This window comes from Bemisia tabaci, chromosome 5 (genome assembly GCF_918797505.1).
Source record: "Bemisia tabaci chromosome 5, PGI_BMITA_v3".
NCBI lineage: Eukaryota > Metazoa > Arthropoda > Insecta > Hemiptera > Aleyrodidae > Bemisia > Bemisia tabaci.
This window is the reverse complement of record NC_092797.1, coordinates 35,497,792-35,516,963: the sequence shown is the minus strand read 5'-3', so window position 1 is coordinate 35,516,963 and position 19,172 is coordinate 35,497,792. Positions and strand designations below refer to the sequence as shown.

Here is a 19,172-nt window from a genome sequence, read left to right as displayed (position 1 = left end):
CTTACGGGAGTCCAGGGTCCTATAGAACTGGTCCCTGGCGACGTAAACAATCAGCATTAGGTTATGTTATTGCTGAACATCCGACTTCTGCATACCGCTGTGGACTATAATTATTTTCGGTGCATTTTACATTCAATTTCGAGTTATAATTCTTACAGTAATTAGCTTATTCACTTTCTCAAAATGTGGTCAGCATCTGAATCAGTTTCATGTTTTTGTAGATTTAAACTGAGCGCTCTCACAGTAACATAGATCGGCCATTGGTTCGGTGTGCTTTTTAAGCGGTGATCATCTTTTGGAGTTTTATCAGTTCATTTAATCTTCAAAATGGGTCGAAGATCAATTAATACCACCAAGAGTGGTAAATACATGAACCCTACTGATCAAGCAAGTAAGTATTGCAGTACAATACAGCTTAGTTTTATTCCAACTCATTGGGCACATTGGTTTTCTCCCATGAAAATACAGCTTCGTAATATTGCACTGAAAGTAGTGACAGATTCATTTCTGCGCCAAGCTGTGTTGCTCAGACGCTGTTGTGATCATGACTTAGAGTTCTGTCAAAACCACCTACTATTTGAGGATGTGCTACCCGATGCAACATTCAGGTTTCACTGGACTCCAAATGTACAGAAAATAGACTCCAAGCCCTTTAAGGAACCCACGTCAACTATTTCAGCAGCTATTTACTTTCCAATTGGAAGCGACTGGGCTATGGTCATCCCATTGCAATCGAGTATTGACAAAACATTGTTGCACATTTATAGTATAAACCAATACGTACCTTCCTCTGAGAAGATATTGTAAAAGTTAATTACATGTGACAGAATAAAGAACTGCCAACTTATTTGATATGAGCTCTGAGAGTTTTTGTGCAGGGTCAGATTTAGAGACTTTCTTTTGTTTTTCTCTGGTTCAAATGGCAGGTTAGCAGCTAATTAGACTGTATTGACGGTAGTAGAAAGTTCTATCCTGCAACTTGAAAGTCTGTGAAGCAACAGTTGACAAAACTGATTTTTTGTAGTAATGGATATACTAAATTGGAGAGAAAGGAAAAAAATCATGTTGAAGTATTCATTCTTAACACAAGAAAACTAACATCAAAGCTCGTTTTAAAAACCAGGTAGTTTGAAGGCATCTTTAAGTCGTCGTCGTGTCTTAAATCAATGTAATCAAGCATACTTTTTCAAAAATTTCAACAAAAAAATTACAGTAACCTCATTGAATCTTTTAATTTTTAATGCATATCATGTAATGTTTGTTTCCAGGAAAAGAGGCAAGAAAGAAAGAACTTAAGAAGAACAAACGCCAGAGACAATTGGTCCGAACGGCTGTTCTGAAAGGGAAAGATCCTCTGCAACTCATCAATGAAATGGAAAAAATTGATCAAATGGGTATGTGACTAAAATGAAGAACTAAGTCGCTAACTTTATTTTACTTTTCTCAAATGCAAAATCATCAGCCCTTGTACCATGTGAATAACACAAAAGTATGCTATTAGCCATAAATAGCAGGAAGCTGACTTTCTCCTCAAAATAAATTATTTTCTTCTCAAATAATGAAATGAAACCAACCCTTCAATTTTTGTTAGATAGATAGATAAGGTTTATTGTCAAAAAATTACTATTAAAATTTTTGACGGCGTCCTAGATACAGCTGCCAAGCAAGCAACAAATATCAACAATAAATAACAACAACAATAATTATAGAAGTTCATTCCTAAGGAAACATGTCTAGAAAATTTACCGACATTATAGTTGGCCTTGCTCCTCAGGAAGTGTTTTAAGACATGTTTAAATAAAAAAAATTTCATACCAAGAAAGAGCCTCTTCCTCTTACCACATATTTGAGGATACCAAATTTCTTTGTTCTCCTTGTTTCAATCATTCAAAAAAATAAAATTGGCTCATTCTTTGGAATCTCTTGTATTTTAACATTCAAATTAACTCTATATCCTCCGATGGTAATTTTTATGCCACAAATTGTGTACTCTGCAGCAATTCTCCTATTTGGTTGCTAATTTATCAAAACTTTGCCTTTTTAAAGTGCCAAAAGTAATATTTTCTCATATTTTTTTCCCCATCAGAATTCAATGTTCTACAACCATCACCCTTAAATGAAAAAGTGCTGAAAGAAAAACGAAAAAAATTGAGAGATACCCTTGACCGAGTGATGAAGATGTATGTAAGTATCTTTTTGTGCTATCATCACAGCTATGCCAGCTGTTGCCAGCTTAATTGTCTGTCGTGTTAATCAGTCACAGCTTAATGCATAAACAATGCCCCTAATTTCTCTCCATAACATCAAGATCGTTAGATCAATTTTTTTTTTATTTCAGTTTTAAATAACAGAATGGTAAATAGTGCTAAGTCCACACTGCTAAATTTGGACCACGTTAAACAGAAGGAAACCAAGCCACATCAGCTATTGCCAAATTTAATTTGGCAATTTAATTTTTTACAAGAAAACAGTTGTGTGGATTTTCAAGCAAATTTCAGTGAATTTTCTCCATAGTATGAAGCAAATTCCTCTAAATATTCAAAAGAATCCATACACGTGTTCTCTTGTAAAAAAATTAAATTACTCGGTTAAATTTGGCAATAGCTGATGTGGCTTGGTTCCTTTCTGTTAAACGCAATCCATTTAAGCCAGAAAAAGCAACAAATCAAAAGTAAGAATTGAAATGAACTCTTTTGAGTGTAAGACTGAGGAGAGAGAGCGTTCAACATAGTCAGTTGCACTCAAGGTGCTTTGCTGAGGTCCTATTGAGAGGCAGATACCAGCTTGGCTCTCATTAGAACGTTACAGCTAGACACATCCAATCACCTTCCAGCCGAGCCTTCTTTCAAATCTGAGACAGCACTAAACGCTAGCCTGGATAAGACGCAAGGCAGAGAACCATAGTGAGATCCTCACGTCATCTTCACGATCACCCGTTTGAAGCTTTTACTGTAACATATTTGTGATATAATTTTAATTAAAAGTTATTTGCAACTTTGAGATAGCAGTTGAGACTGCTATGACTCTAATTGAAGAACGAAGAAAAATTAATCAACTCTAAGGCTTGGAGGAAAGGTAAATTAGCTCAATATTATAAACCTATTGAAGAACCAAAAATACCTAAAATGTCCAAAGTGACACAACAATTATCAGTTTGAATCTCTAATGTGACTTGCATGGAACTTTTCTGATTGTAATTTCAGATCAAGGATGACCCTGACCGGTGGGAAGAGTTGAAAAGGGCAGAACATGATTACGAAAAACGCAGGAGCACTTTGCTGGCCCATTATGATTCTGTGAAACATGCCCAACAAGTTATTGTTGATGATATTCCTCTTCCACAATTGGGGACTGATTCTTTGGCTAATTTTGCCGGAGGTATACCGTCACAAATTCCTTTACCACCTATGATGACATCACTTCCAGAAATTGGACTCCCTCCACCCCCGCCTGCTACGGGGATTCTAAGGAAGCGCTCTGTTTACAGGTTTGCATCACAAATTGTACTTTCACATCTTTTGTCTGTGTACTAATTTTCATCTTTATTTACATCTCACTGAAACCTATGCTCCTCAAACTGAATTTGATTTTATCTTTTTGTGTACATACATATACTTTGATAAAGGTGGACTAAAATTAAAACATTTGATGGTTGTAAAATTTATTCAAATCTTTCGGAATCATGCAGTTAACTCTGAAGCATGCAGTAAATTTATCTCGTAGAAAAATCTTTACTTTTGAATATTTTCGCATTGTTCAGGACCTAGAGAAAACTTCAATTACAGTGTCTGCCTTATAAATTGAACATTGTTACTCTTCTATTGTTTCACAATTTTTATCATTTATTTTCTATATCCTACAAAAAGTGTCTGCGTTCTTTTGTAAATATGTATTAATTTTTCTGCTTGCATTGTTTTCAACATAAAGTTTAATTGAAGTTTACCTTTCTTTGTCCTTCAGCCCTCCTCATCCAACGAGGTCCAAATCACCTCCAGGTGTTCCTCCTGGACCTCCACCAGATTTTAGCGATGATGAGATAATTGATGCTAGTGCACAAGATGAACCAAATCTGAATAAAGGTGAAGATAACACAATTTTTGTCTCCTGTCTTAAGTCCTCTTATTTTTGTCATTGTCTGTTTACTTGAAGATCTTACCCTCTATACACACTCTAATGTTCGTACTTCAAAAAAATTTGAAAATTGCTTTATTCTTTTTTTTAATAAACATACTTGTGTCTGCAGTAGCCTTATCTTATTAAGAGAAAATTTAAAATTTGTCGATCCATTTGAATCTGTACAACCATTCAAGATAAAATTCCTCTTAATGATGTCTAAAAGTTCAATAAAAGTTTGTATCCCATCAGTTTGAAAAAGAAAAGAGAGAAAAGTGGAATTAAAACCGGTGAAATTCTGATTATAATTATGTTAATTAATTATTTACGAATCGCCTGTTATTCTTCATTAAATTAAGACAAGTCACAACAAAGTAGAATCACTGGAAAGTAATTTTAGATTAAATTTATCAATTTAAGTTACCGAACATTTTCACTTCAACATTTTTTTTCTGATTTACTTTACAGATACCAAGAAAATCAAAATGAGACGAAAAATAAGGTTTGCAGGAAATAACGATGAATCCGACTCAGAGGATGCTGATGAGTCAGATGAAGAGAGAAATGAAAACGAAGATGATTCCAATAGATTGAGGCCCACAAGTTTGCAGCAAAAAATGTTAGCTATGGCTGGTCAAGATATTGATTCTTTTATGAAAGAGGTATGGTTCTTGTCATTGTGATATTTTCCTTTAGAGTATGTGACTGAAAAAATACGAGTACAGTGGCAGTATTGCCTCTTGAGTCATTGTTGCCCTCGCAGTTTTATTTTAAGTATGGCACTAATAAAAGGTTGTCTAAAACAGAATTTATGTAGATGAGAACCTGTTGTAGTATATTGTTCAGGAGGTATATTTCTGCTGAATTGGAAAAATAGTCCCCGAGACCTTCCCATGTTTTCAAGAAAATTAATTGTATTCCGGTGAAAAGGGAAATTGTACACAAAATGAAACAATTCAGTACTGGCCGAGTTTTGCTATTCTTTTTTTTTTTTGTATATACATACCTATATTATACATTTAATTGCCAATTTTGGCCGGCTAAGCTGTATAGAACATAGTAATTGATTAAAAAATCGAGCTACAAGCCAAAATAAACAAGTAATATTTCAGACTTCATGTAGATGAGAAAATATATAAAACTTACAAGAAACTCATCTGTATGTAGTTTGAAATATTTCCTGTTTATTTTGGTTTGTAGCTTGATTTTTTAATCAATTACTATGTTATATACTTTATGATGGTCTGAAAGACGATGGAAAATCTATCCTCCTAAGTATGTTAACTTTTTAAAACAAACTTATTATGTGCTGGTCACAAGAAAATCAGAGCTTAAAAGACAATTTTTCAGTGTTTTTAGACTGTAATTTTTTCATGGAGATGTTGCGCTGATGTTTTGTTGATTCTCAAAGAAGCCTTTGATCAAAAGTTGACAACAGGCCAAGCCAGCCACTGTTGTCACTCATGAGAATTTTGGTTCTTATCAAGCAAACTATTAGTAGAGTATAGTATTTTCTAAAGTAATCCAAAAATAAGATTTAGCATAAGTGATTGCTGAAGTTGAAAGCACCAAAAACCATATGTAATGTTAAAAAAATTAATCAGAGATCACATATTGTAAAAGCTGAATCTAACACGAAATGGTTGGCAGTGGAATTTACTCTCATCAGCGTAGACAATACGCACTTAACTTAACGCACTAAGATTGTTCTCACTTTTGAGTGAGGAGCTGATAAAGGAAATTCGAAAGAACTCAAGGCCAAGCAATGTTTTTTCTCTCTCTCTCTTTTCCTTGACCATGTATGAGCAATTTTATACGTAATATTTGATTTGCTTTGTGAGCTGTAACATTATTTTCTTTTTTCAGATTGAAGAGGTCCACAAAAGTAGATCATCTGGTAATGAAAACTCAGATCAACTAGATTCACAAGATCCATTCTTGTTCCCTCCAACTGGTCTACTGCCACCAGGATTACCTCCAGGTAAGTAACTATGGGCGAAATACGTTGAAACGACAAATTATAAGGTTGGATTTTGAAGAGGGTCTATATTTCATTCTCCAAAAACCACTAATGCTAGAAAGCAAACCAAAAGAACACTGAATCAAGGATACTCTCAGTTTTCCATAAACCACGAATTTTAAAATTGGCCCAAGAGCTGACCAGCAACAAATTACAGACTTCACAAACCCCTATCATTGTCAAATGTGCCCATAATTTTTACTGCACCAGTTTATTGTAGAGAACAGTGGTGTCAGATGGAGCTATGAAAATGAAAATCTCTACACTTATTTTTGCGATGCATTGACCAAAGTTTCAAAAATCTAGCTTGTTGAAAACTTTAAAATACATACGTTTATTTTTAAGGAGATGTAATTTACTACTCTTAAATATTTTTTAATCCGGTCTTTTATGATGCCAAGAGTGGGCGTTTTTAAAAATTCCTTTGTCAATGGAAAGTCCAGTGTATGCTTGTTTCAGTGCTTCTTTGGTCTTTCTTTTTTTACGTCTTTTAAGTCTTTTTTTACGATAGGATTATTAAAGTTTCCTGTTAAAACTTATTTATCAATTTAGTCCAAAAAATTGACTTAAGAGTGGAGTTTTTAATATGTTTTTGTCTCTTTTACTCTCAAAAATTGTTCCCGTGTTGGGTTAATACTTTATCATTGGTGAGGTGAGCATTCTCTCGACTTTCCAAAAAGCCGTAGTTTTTAAATTTTGACTAGCAGCCTGGGAATGCATCTGATGCAAACTTAAGCAACAGTAATAAAATGATCAACTCCTTCAGAATATAGCTCTTAAGTCACATTGAGTGACTCGGCAGTGTCTGAAATTGATTCATTTTTCCAAAAGACCCAAAAATTATATTTTTCTCCAGACTTTTTACCAAGATCTATGGCCAGATCCCAATCAGATATTTTGCGAAGGGAAAACTTCTCCATTTGAATCTTTTAACATGAGGATAACATGTTAATACAATCGTTGCACTATAGACGTATTTTGTTTGGCGTAACAATCGAAACTGTTTCGCATCAGTGTGTAACATTCGTATTTTGTTTGAGTGTTACCGGAAATGAGGGGGCGTGGCTTATTTAATTGGATTTTTTTTGCACAACATGGCAACGCTGTCGTAACATTTTGATGCGAAACACTTGGAACGTGCTCCGGAGCAGATTGCAGAATTGTTACGAGGTTTCTAACCTCACTTCTAGCTGCTTTGCTCTCATTGGTTGTGAAAAAGTGACGCAAATAACACAAAATCGGTAGCAGGAAACACTTGTTGCGGCAAACAAAATACGTCTTATTTAACTTTCTCTAATCTACTAATATGACTCTTCAATCTCATTTTTCAGCCCCTCCACTAGTAGTTCCACCACCTTTGATAGGTGGAATGATAAGATTACCACCAGGCCCACCGCCAGGACGGCCTCCTACCATGCCGCCAGGACCACCTCCTGGTTTACCTCCCTCCAGATTAATGAACATTCGATTACCACCTGGACCACCACCAGGTAAGTTACAACTTGGAGTCATAATTGAAAAAAAACTATTGATGAACAGCTGATTGTGCTTGTCATAATCTTCAAAGACTCCACTCCCAGTTCTGCTCTTGTAGAATCAAATCAAAGGTCTCGGAGTAAAAGAATTCTGTAGTACTCAAAAGTCTTGACCATTCAGTCGAAGTCAAGAACCAAAAACCAATTTTTTCTGCTTGATTTTCCCTCCAACACATGCACGGTCTTTTTTGTATTGGCCAGTCATTTTTCTCTCTTTTAATGGCATATGATATGAGCAATTTTCACCCTCTCGTAAATTAGCAGAAATTGAGTGCTGTTTTCAACACAATCCTCAATGTACGTATGTGTGCAAGATACCACTGGTTCTGCTGCAATCATTGATTATTCTATGCAAAGAAAAACCAGCTAATTTAGCAACAGCTGTTTTCCTGCTTTAGAAAATGAAAAAGCTAACTACATAAACTGAAAACATAATCACTCTTGTGTTTTAAATCTACCAAAATAGCTTTAAAAAATCTCTGCATCACTTAAAGTTATTGCCAGACCGTTAAATGAAGTGCAATTGCTGTTTTTTCGCAAACTTTGTTGCATCTAGATGTAGAATGGTAATTATTAGCAAAGAAAGCTCAATCAGTTATAAACCCAAATAATTGGTTGCTTTACTTGAAACAGGATTTTCATCCTCAAATTTTTACCTCCAACAATAGAGAATTTGCAGATGTCTTAAAGTTAGTGAATTTCATCTTTAAAATGATACCACAAGGATATCCTTGGTTTCAAAATTGGACAATTATTAGAGAAAATATGACAAGATAACCTAATTTGCTAAAATGCATGTGTTTAATTGGAAAATGCCGCCAAATGACATCATAAGGCAGCACATATTCTCACATTTATTCCCTTTTTTATTTTCCTCCAATTTCTCATGTCAGAGAAAAATTATGAAAAATACTGCGAACTCAGCTCATTAGGCACTCTCAGATGAAGCAATACAATTTTTGTGTGCGAATTCTCCATTTTTATTTTTATTTTCAGGAATGCCTCCAAGGATGATAAGATTTCCCACCGGTATTCCTCTGCCACCCATGGCTGGGCCTCCTCCGTTGTTCCCCATGAACTCGGTCGGATCTGCATCGACAGCAACTCCTAACGTTCTGTCAGCGGCTCCGCAGCTCATTAACAGATCCTCTGAAAGTACCGCAACAAGTAAATCTGGCACAACTATTGAAGCTAAAGCTCAAATAAGGTATGATTTCTTTATCCAAATGAACAACCATGCAAGCATATTTCTCAGAAATTATTCATGTACTGCAATTTCTTCAGAGATCTCTTTTCGGCACTCACGCAAAGTCTACATTGTTCCGTGCCATAATTTTCAATCGAACAAGACTATTGCCTATCAGAAAAGTGAGTTAATAACTAGCCTCAAGGGAGTTTGTAGCAGTTGCTCGCTGTTGCAACCTAATACCTGCCTATGTGAGAGTGCATGTAATTCCTGTCCATTTTTAGGCTATGGAAGTATGACCATACGCAAGCAGCAGAAGGCATTAAACATAAAATATTAATAAACGAAAAAAAAGGAGAGATAAGTAAAGTAAAGTAATCATAGTTTCCTTTTTCTTTATTCATAAACTGTCTAAATTTGTCGACTAGAGATAATTAGAATTACTCTCGAGTTGTTTTTTAATGCCCAAAAATTACTAATTGTCCTCTTCAAGAGGTAATCTCCCGCAGAGATTCGAGCAGATTGAAATCATTTTTAATGTACACACTGACCATAATCTGCGTCATAAAAACTAGTGGCTGAGGAGAGGAGTCAGATGAGTGACATAATCTATTTTTTAAGGATTGATTGACTTCAGGGAACAGGGCTCCTTTGAATATGCCAATATACCCGTGTTTCTACCCTTCAACAATACTTCTACCTTTAGTCTCTAATTCCGCCCCTCAGCAGGGGGGCTTTTTACGCCTTATACTTACATTGTTGAAACTGCTTGATGACCAAATTGAAAAGGGAAAGATCAAAATGTACGATATTTTGTGTGGTAACTCCTGAAAATAATTTCTTATGGTGCTTTAATTTTTACCGTCTAATGGTCCATCGCATTTTACCAAAAACATTAACAAAGTTTGAAACCACCAGCAACATTCTCAAAGCCATATCCATATCTCTGTCTTTGAGGCCTCCTGAACTATGAGCGCAGGAAGACTTATCATCAATAACTGAGGAAATTGAGTTAGGTGTGGCATTTTATTTTAAGCACCAAGGGCAACTTGCAGAATAACGGGCTGAGTGCCACCAACATTAGACTTATGCGCATAGCCTGCAAAAGGTAGTGTTAGTCGTGTGTACTAAAACTAGTGTACTAAACTCAGAACTAAAAACACCATTAACTTCAAATTATTTTTTTGGCACTTTGAGCATCATTATTGTTTTAAATTGTCATACATGGGCTTTGTCAACGTTAAGTATTGAGTATGGTCCAAGTTATCCTGTAACCTTTAAATTTTTAAGTTCTTGTGCGAACCTGAACATCATCGTTATATTTTACCCTCTAACGATTGGGACTATTGTACAACATTAACTCTCTATTTGCTTTCTTTTCAGAAATCTAAGTGCTGATGTAACAAGATTTGTACCAACTGCTTTGCGAGTGAAGAAAGATGATATCAAGTCTAATGCCAAGACCAAAACAACGGAAAAATCGAATGTTAGCAGTGTGCTCCAGTCAACAGAAGCCAAGTTTGAAAAAGCAATACCTAGTCAGAATGCAGGCAAAAACACTCAACAGACGAAGGATGATGCTTACATGCAGTTCATGAAAGAAATGCAAGGTCTATTGTAAATTATGTATCTCAGCGATTCAAACTAAAGCTCCCTCGTTTGAGTGTGTGACTCTTTAGAGAGATTTAATTCAAAAAGTGAGAATCTTGGGAAGGAGGCACTTTAGAAACATCGAAAGCATTAACAGTGGATCAATAACTCATAGATCATTCAAGATTGAGATTCTCTGCAAGGCCTTTTTGATGATTCCTTTATGTAAATGAAGAAAAGCGGTATCGTTCTTTCATAACACTGAGTTTTGACTAATCCTTGAAAAATTCATCCATTCAATAAAATGCAAATTGATGTTTTCATTATGTACACATTTTGTAAATTCACAATTCAAGGAAACTTGTTCTCGTCTTATCTTGTAAATTAATTGTAATCGATGAATTGTATTAAAGTTTTATCTTCGAGATTCTGAAGAATTAGACAAAGACGGATCAGTAGCAGGAACAGAAAAGGCATTATGATTTTTCCGAGGATTCTTGGAGGGGAATTATGATGTTGCCACTCCTTAGTCACCATTGCAAGGCTCCCACGAGACCCAAAACTCAAAAGGCTGGCCAATAAATCCTAAGATAACTCTCTGAAGACCAGAAGATGAGCGGAAAGTATTAAAAAAACATCAAGCTGTTGATAAAATTAGCTCAACTGAAGTGACTGAGCCAAACCTGCGGCTTCATTTATATTCTGTTGTACCTTTAATTCTATTCCCCACTCAACTGTTCATTTGCTGAATCTATAGCACTTTCTCTTTTGCACAAATACTACCTGCCCGTTGATCCTGTGACTCAATGGTTCAGAAATCTCACTGGTCTCCTTAAATTTTAGGTATAAACAGGAATCGTGATCTTGAAATTTTAATTTTTAATTGATTCCATCTTTTGTGAAAGGACGAATTTTTGACAAAAATCAACTGTCATTGTCCTTTTTCAATTGAAAAGTACATAAAAATGCTTAGTATATTCAGAACTAGTGCCTCCCCTAAAGATTTTATTTCATGTGATTTTCACATTGACTTAGGTACCTAAACATCCTCCTAGATAACGCGTTGTCTCATTTTTAAGAAAATAAGTAAAACATTATTTTAAAAGTTGTTCTATTGAAAATCTTATAGAATGCCTGATTCATGATTACAAATTCCTTTGTCTTTTGACTGTTCAAATCCTTGTTTGTTTTCTTTTATTTAAATGCATACAAGCCATCACACACTAGCACCATACCATGTGGTGCTGGTGTGTTGCTGAGGTCATTTTTTGTCCCACATTCTCGAGACGATTGTGCAATGAATGACATTAGCACTCCCTAGGAAGTTCGGTCTCCACTAGAAAGTACATCTGTGTTATGATTTCTAGGCCTCAGTTTATGCAATTTTCAGAAGCTCTGAAGATCTGCTTTTCAAGATCTGACTTCAGTGGTACACCAGTACTATTGTGACTGCTGTGTGTTTTATGTTGTGAACCTTCTTTAGGACCTTCTGTCCATGATGAAGACAGGGAAAACAGGACTTTTTGTAATTATCAAGGAGTTTTTAACCCAACCATACTTTCCAAAATGTTTTCAAATTTTAAGTTTTTGCAGCAGCGAACAGAGCAAAAACAGTTCCTGTAGGCTGTAAAAATATTATTATGTCAAATTCAACTGCTTCATTTCAATCCCCCTATCCCTGGCCCATCCCATTTTTACCATCTCAGCACTAGGTTAAAGAATTCAATAAAAATGATAAAAAATCCAAAAATTGGGTTTATTCTTGTACATAAATTTCACAATAAATATTTCATCCAAGAATTTTGCCAAAGATTCTTGACATGCAACTGATTTGTTGGTTTATGAACATTTTGCACCACTAAAGGAAAGCATCCTAGGTGTAGACTGACTTTCGGTGGAAGAACAAACTCACGATGAGGAAAATATTTGTTGTAGAGCATTTCGTTTTCTTCAAAAAAATGTGTGGTATTTCTGATATAAACTAACCTCAGTGAATTTTTCCGGATAAGCTTGAAACCCTTAGTCGTATAACCTTGTTCAGAAGTATTACTTGGAACAAAAGTGTAAGTTAAAGTAACTAGCGGTGTAGTCAGCTAAGTTAGCAGCTGTTTCCTTTTGGTTTGATGAATTTAAGTCTCTGCGCTCAGCGGCGATGTTGCTCGCGATCAAACCGCTGTCAATTCTCGATCACCATTAGAAAACTGTATCGCAGTTATTTGCACACAGAAAGTGAACAACTACCAAATTATCAGACAACACCCCTATTTACTTTTGTCTGATGTGACTTTAGAAAAGCCACCAGTTCTTTAATCAAGGAGGGAACAATAAACTCCTTTGAACCGAATCATCATGTTCATAAAATTATCTGTCAAGAAGGCACTATTCGGTAATCCTTTATCTCGTTCTGAAGCCACTGTTTCCAGTCCAAATCAACAGGGCGGACCATTGTAACTTCTTGAAATACTTCACTTTTTGATTCCTAAAAATTAAAAGAAAACTGATAAATTTTGTGGAATTTGCCATCTAAAAAGGTCACACAATTGGAAATGACAACCATGCACTGAAATTTAAAAAAATTATTTTTAATACAAAGAGGATGGAAATTTAGAAAGACGTAATTCTTGGTCTCAAGCCATTTAGATACTGAGACAGTGTATTATTCATCTATCATTTCATTTTTCTGGGCTTTTGTAGTCAATCAAGTGACATCAAATTGGCATTTGCGTACTTGAATAATGGGTCAGAGGCGATTATCTTTTTAAATTCATCTTCTTAAAGTAAGTACTCAATGAGTTGAGCTATCAGTAATTTCTTGAATGTTTTTGACTCGAAAAGATAGAAATAATCGATTTTGTCAGGCTGTAAGTAGGCGAAGGAGTCTACATTAGTCGATGAGTTGAAGCTCAACTAAAGACATGGCTTAGTTGAATCATCAGGACTGTCGGCAACAAGTTGGTCAGATTTTAATCCACTTTTTTTCTTCTTTTCCTCTCCACTTTTTAATGAACCTTTTGGTTTTTTCTACAATTTTACAAGGCAGTTAACTGTCAGGTATTCTGCAGAGACGTTATGCCACTGACCCATTGAAGGAAAAAAGTCTCTAAAACAGAAGCTATCATGATACAGATCATCTTACCTCTGTAAACCTCATTTTTGTAAAGAATCTGATACTGACTGAATTGGAGGTCGAAATTTTTACAATATACTTCTTTATTCCTAGAGCATCAATCCCTGAAAATGAACAAAAACTTATAAATGATCGATTCTACATAAAACGTTTTAATTATGTTTTCAAGTTCTGTCACAAAAGTAGCTGTCGATCCAACCTTCCAGAACACAACTCAAAGTTTCAGTTGAGTGAAAGGTTTTGGTAAAAGAGCCATTGGTCTCATTTAAAAATATTCCTGAGTCACCTCCCTAGAACAACCATCAAGGGAATTTTTCTCCTTTCTGATAAAAAAGAGCAAATCTGAACGTCATTTTTTTAAAGCTGCGACAGCTTTCAAATTGGACCACAGATTTAGATTTGGAAATTCTCAGCTTTATTTTGCAAAGTTTACATGCAAATTTGCGGCCCCATGGGTATGCACAACCAATTTGTTAGAAATAGGATGTGTGACTTTTAATGCCTATATATACCTAAAAATGAAACAATTTTCACTTTACATGATGAAAAAATCAGTGAGACTTGACTAACCTCCAACACTGTTTTTGCATAGGATGTATTTCTTTGAGTATTCAAAAACTCATTTAGAATGATAATAAAACTTGCTTTTTTGTCTCATTCCTCTTAACCCTATCAGAAAAATACACTCACCATGCCATTTATGGAAAACGGCATTATGGTTACATTTCCATCTATTCTATGGGTACATTTAGCTTTGTTGTTATCTCAGGTAACTTGCTATGAAAAACTGAATAACTCAATGTGGACTTTTTCGAAGCATTTAGATGTAGAGAGCTTTGAGCCCATGGTAAAATTGGAAGTTTGAAAATTATTTAAGTACATATCAAGGCTTCAAAAGCTTTCACTGGAATCAAACATCAACAAAAGTGCTCTGGTAAAACACCAAAAATTAGCGTTCAAATGAAATGCCTGTCAATTTTATTTCACTATATAAATAAGTGCATTCAAGTTATTTAAAACTAGACAAATGATTGCTCAAGAGGATATACATTACCATAGTTTAGCATTAGGAGCATTGCTTCCCAGCCGAAACCTTTACTTCGATAATTGGGATCAGCAATCATCACAGCAGCCTCTGCTGTCTTTTCTTTCAAGTCTTTCTCAATGATGTACAGATTTGTGTCTCCTATCATTGATGCTTTAAAAAAAAAAAAAAAAGAGATAAAACATTAAAAATAAAAACTTGCACTTTCCGCAGCTCGTGCGGCTTTGTCAGCTGCACAAATCATGTCAAGCATTTCTTACATACGGATGAATTCATGAGGTTCATGATTCAAATGCAATCTTTATTTCAGATTTTAATAATGTAAGCTTTACAAGTGTCGAATCATTGTCAGCGTTTTTTCATGTAAAAAATAAAGTATGACAGGAAGTCTATAGTATGGCAGACCAAGATATGCATTTCTGCAGTATTGCTGTCAACTTATCATTTATAAACAGATCCAATTAAATTTTTGAAGTGAGAGATTAATGTGAAAACGTAAAATAGTACATACTGCTGAAGTTTAGCTCAAGAAAGTAATTTTGTTATCAGGTTGTTGACTTAGACATAAATTCCACAGTACGGCGTAATCCAAACAGAGATCTGGCGTCGGGCTGAGGAATGTGGTTAATGGACATAAATTCCAAACTCGGGAATATGGCACTTCGGAGTAAAAACAGCATACGGTTTGTTATGGAATCTCAGGAATAGACATAAATTCTACAGTCAGGGCATCCGAAACCGGGAGCCTGCGGCTGGCTGAGGAGTGTTGGCGATAGAGATGAATTCCACACTTGGGAGTTCTGGCATTTCAGCGTAGAAACAGCATACAGGTTCTTACGGAAATTCGGCTTTAGACATAAATTCCACAGCAGGGCATGCGTAATCTGAACAGGGAACCTGCGTCAGGCTGAGGAATGTTTGCGATATTACTGATGCAAGAACCTAATCAGGAATTTTGATCGCCATAAAAACAGCTTGCAAAGAACTACCGAGAGTTATTTCTTCAAAAACTTGATCAACTTCTTCTCATCTTTTAATTCATTGGCTTCATTCAAAGAATCTAACCATTATTGAAGGTGACTTAGTAGCCTCACCTCGTCATTAGAACTGATACAGGCAGTTGGCATGTTAATGCATAATGCTAAACTGAGTTTTACATCCCTGCCTCTTTGCCTACTTTGGCAAATACTGTGTTAAGAACCAATACCAAAAATGATTCTCAGAGATATATTTGTAAAATATACCTATTTTAAAAGAAAGTTCAATGCAGTATGTAAAATTGGAATCTCTTGATTACTTACCAACCTCATCCTGAGATTCTTTATGTTTTGCAGAGTCCAGAACTATGAAAGTGCATTCTAAAACAATATTGAAGAAGAAAGAACGTCATGAGATCTAGATTTTGAAATGATTGAAGTTTTGGACCATGAGAGAGTGATGAAACTAAGATTCAGTAAAATATAGAGTTCGAGGAATGAATTTCACGTGAAAATATGAAGTGTCAAGCTCTTCATCCTCATCTCTATCATCAAACATTATAAGAGCAAATAAATCAAATTTAAAGAGCATTCAATTCCTAACAGAGATCCGTACTCGACTTCCGATTCTCTGATATTTTTGCATAATGTAGTGAAGAGCCCCAAGCTGTATTTATAGTTGTTCCTTGAATAGGTCCTTTCCTACTAGGTTTATGATTATGTGAATAAGAAAATTTTGAAAAGACTCTTAATATAGTATCATAAACGAGACAATTTTAACGAATCTTGAGTAAAATTCAACAAAGCAGTACCTTCATAAATATACCCTTAGAAGGGCTTATAATGATTTGATTCAACATACCTAAAATAAATAAAAAAATTGAAAAAAAATTTTTTCAGGTTTTGAAAATTTTAAGGTAGGTATCTGAAATTGTACTTAAGTACCTAGGTATCTTTAAGTTCATCAAAATTATCAAATTATTTTCCTCTGTACTTCTTATTTTTGAAAGTGGCAAATGAATGTTTCTTCCTTGCTAGGTAGGTATGGTAAATTTCCTGAGTGATTCTGTTGAATTTGACACAAAATTTGTCAACACTTTGTTTTCTATGATTCTGTGTTAAAGATTGCTCCTTAAACCTTCCTTGAACACATTGTAAACCATGTGGAGCCTCTTAAGAAAAGGAGCTGTTTATGGAATGCCTATGAAAACCATCTGTATTGTACTTTTCGAAACAGGAAAAGGATGATAGCATTGATGCGTTACCTGGTCCCTCAACCATCTTACCAGTATTGTACTTATTTTCCTACATCCATTTAGTCTTCAGCGTAATTTCAGATTTTCTTATTTAGGTATGGTCTGCAGAATCATTTGTGCTCAGACTTACAGTATATTACATAATAGATATAGGAATAAAACATTCATACTCACTATCTTCATCTTCGGCCCATGATTCCTGCATCTCGTACTCATCTTGAAGAGTGAGAGGTTCCGATGCTGTCAATTTCTGCAGCTCTGCAGACTGCATAAATTGATTGTACCTAAGAAAATTGATCAATTTACATCAATCATTCCGAATGTGACAAAGAAAGCTTTTTGATTTTTTATCCTGATAGTGTAATAAATTTTTGAATCCCTTCCTTCTGTAGTTTTCTTTTAAAAAAAAGAAACTATAGTTTCTTTTTTTTACTATAGTTTCTTTTTTTTTTCTTTTTTTAGGTACTATAGTACCTAATTAGGGGAAGCTTAGTGATGAGATATTAGGAAGTGCACGGTAGGGCACAAATCGTTGAAAAATCTTCTCTCTTCCTGATAACATTTTGTTTTTCTAATGTGGGTACCTATTGAGGTATAAGTAGGTTGAAACTCTACAGAGCTGGGAAAGATTGCTAAAATCAAGAAAAATTTTGTGGAATTCTTAGAACGCACAAGATAAAATATTAAAATTAAATTTTACCCAATTACTTAATATGACACATACTTTCACATTCAAAATATTTTTTCTAGACATCAAATTTTTTGCTGGCAAAAATGCGCTTCTAGCTAAGCGCAAAACTACTCGGATGAACCCTTTTTTCCCAAAATGTAACTCTGCTCCTTTTTGATTGGTTCAGTCCAGTTAAAACTGATCATAATATATATCATGAAGATCATGGAGTTTAAAAATTTAGGAGGGATGAAGATTGCATTAAACACCTCTCATTTCGACGGTGTAAGTCGGCAATCACATAACTCGTTTGCGGTGTCTGAAAATCTCCGCCTCTATGTTAATTTTTTAAAGGAGAACAAATTGACATCATTCCTTGAAGTTTATGCAGAATTTTCTTTGCACAGGGAAGAAAAATCCCGGCAGTTTTAAAGAATTGCCGTTGAGTAGTTTTCCGTTTAAAAAATAAAGTATGACAGGAAGTCTGCGACGTCGCAAACCGAGTTATATGATTGCCAACTTACACCGTCGATTTGCTTTTACTCATAGTATGCATGCCCTTTTGGCGTACGTATGAGAGTCTAGTTGTACACGGTCGTACATTGAAACCTGGAAAGTTTAAACTCCTTCAAAATACCTACTTCGGTACATGAATCTTCTTGTAAGGAACCAGCGAAACAAGTGAACCAACCAATGATATGTTCTGATTTATTTTCATTCTTCACCTGAAAATAAAAATTTTATAATGTACTCTTAAAATGTAATATTTGGTAATAAATTAAATGCTAAAAGAGACCTTATTCATCATGAGCATGATATATTATTTGATTTGGCTGTATTACGTAAAACAAAAAAAAAATCATTACTTAGGTACCTAGTGAGATTTTTATAATATTTCCATTTTCCCTCTCACAGAGACTGGACTTCGGCCTGGCACTGGATTATTCCCTACACAGAAAGGGAAAATCAGGGAAGTTTCACAGAGGTGACAGTGAGTATTTTGTAATTTTAAAAAAAAAAATAAAGTATGATAGGTAAAGAGTACTTTAACAGTGTAAACTAAATTTTGCCTGCAGTTTTACCGTTGATATGTGTCTCTAATGAGATCGTACAAAAAATGGTGAACTTCATCGAAGGAAAAGTGGTATATACCTGTACTTGAGAAGCTCTAAAGGGTGGTTACCTGTGACTGTTCATGCTATTACAGACGATTCATCACAATCCATTGCATGGTCATCAGGACTCATACTTTCGGTAAGTATGAATTTAAGTTTCCTCTTTATTTTACTCAAGTTATTTTGGAATGACCGGTTTAAAAGAGGAGTGAAAAGAGATAGATAGATAGATAGATGGATAAATACACTTTATTCAGAGAAAACAAATTACCCAAGATGTTGCTGAACACATGGATCCAGTTCTGAGTGAATGCACATGCACTTGGAAAGAATGGAAAGCTGAAAAAACACTCAACTCCTGAAGGATCCGAATGTTTTGATTGCTAAAACTATCCTCTATTTTTGTGAAACCAGCTTACCGTAATGCTGCTATTCTCAGTGATTTTAAATTAGTACTTAGATTAGGAAGAAAAGCGCCGTGGACAAAACTGTCACCCTACTTGCTGATAAGAGATAAGACGGATCGTGTTCGTGTTGT

General features: G+C 35.0%; 2 protein-coding genes across 3 annotated transcripts; one reads left to right on the top strand and one right to left on the bottom strand.

The window, feature by feature from the left end:
• Positions 1-41: 41 nt before the first annotated feature.
• LOC109040753 (uncharacterized) lies at positions 42-11,621 on the top strand. The gene is made up of 10 exons (XM_019056791.2): positions 42-391; positions 1,269-1,394; positions 2,087-2,184; positions 3,204-3,487; positions 3,961-4,079; positions 4,582-4,775; positions 5,980-6,094; positions 7,465-7,623; positions 8,665-8,875; positions 10,238-11,621. The coding sequence occupies exons 1-10, from the start codon at positions 328-330 to the stop codon at positions 10,473-10,475; spliced, it is 1,608 nt and encodes a 535-aa protein (XP_018912336.1). The 5' UTR covers positions 42-327; the 3' UTR covers positions 10,476-11,621.
• A 555-nt stretch (positions 11,622-12,176) lies between these two features.
• Mnat9 (microtubule-associated Nat9) lies at positions 12,177-19,166 on the bottom strand. Of its 2 annotated transcripts, none has more exons than XM_019056800.2 (7): positions 19,054-19,166; positions 18,161-18,244; positions 17,024-17,133; positions 15,918-15,974; positions 14,626-14,769; positions 13,581-13,675; positions 12,177-12,923 (listed from the first exon to the last, which is right to left on the bottom strand). In XM_019056800.2, exons 2-7 carry the CDS (start codon positions 18,235-18,237, stop codon positions 12,813-12,815), a joined length of 594 nt encoding a protein of 197 aa, XP_018912345.1. In that variant the 5' UTR covers positions 18,238-18,244; positions 19,054-19,166; the 3' UTR covers positions 12,177-12,812. The 2 variants fall into 2 exon arrangements, with proteins under 2 accessions (XP_018912345.1, XP_018912344.1); XM_019056799.2 differs by having other exon boundaries at positions 18,906-19,117.
• Positions 19,167-19,172: the final 6 nt, after the last annotated feature.

Coding starts and splice junctions, on each gene's coding strand:
- LOC109040753 (XM_019056791.2), top strand. CDS start 328: ATGGGTCGAAGATCAATTAATACCACCAAGAGTGGTAAATACATGAAC. Junction 3,488..3,960: donor AGGAAGCGCTCTGTTTACAG/GTTTGCATCACA, acceptor TTTGTCCTTCAG/CCCTCCTCATCCAACGAGGT. Junction 8,876..10,237: donor GAAGCTAAAGCTCAAATAAG/GTATGATTTCTT, acceptor CTTTCTTTTCAG/AAATCTAAGTGCTGATGTAA.
- Mnat9 (XM_019056800.2), bottom strand. CDS start 18,237: ATGAAAATAAATCAGAACATATCATTGGTTGGTTCACTTGTTTCGCTG. Junction 15,975..17,023: donor ATGGGCCGAAGATGAAGATA/GTGAGTATGAAT, acceptor ATATTGTTTTAG/AATGCACTTTCATAGTTCTG. Junction 14,770..15,917: donor AGAATCTCAGGATGAGGTTG/GTAAGTAATCAA, acceptor TTTTTTTTAAAG/CATCAATGATAGGAGACACA.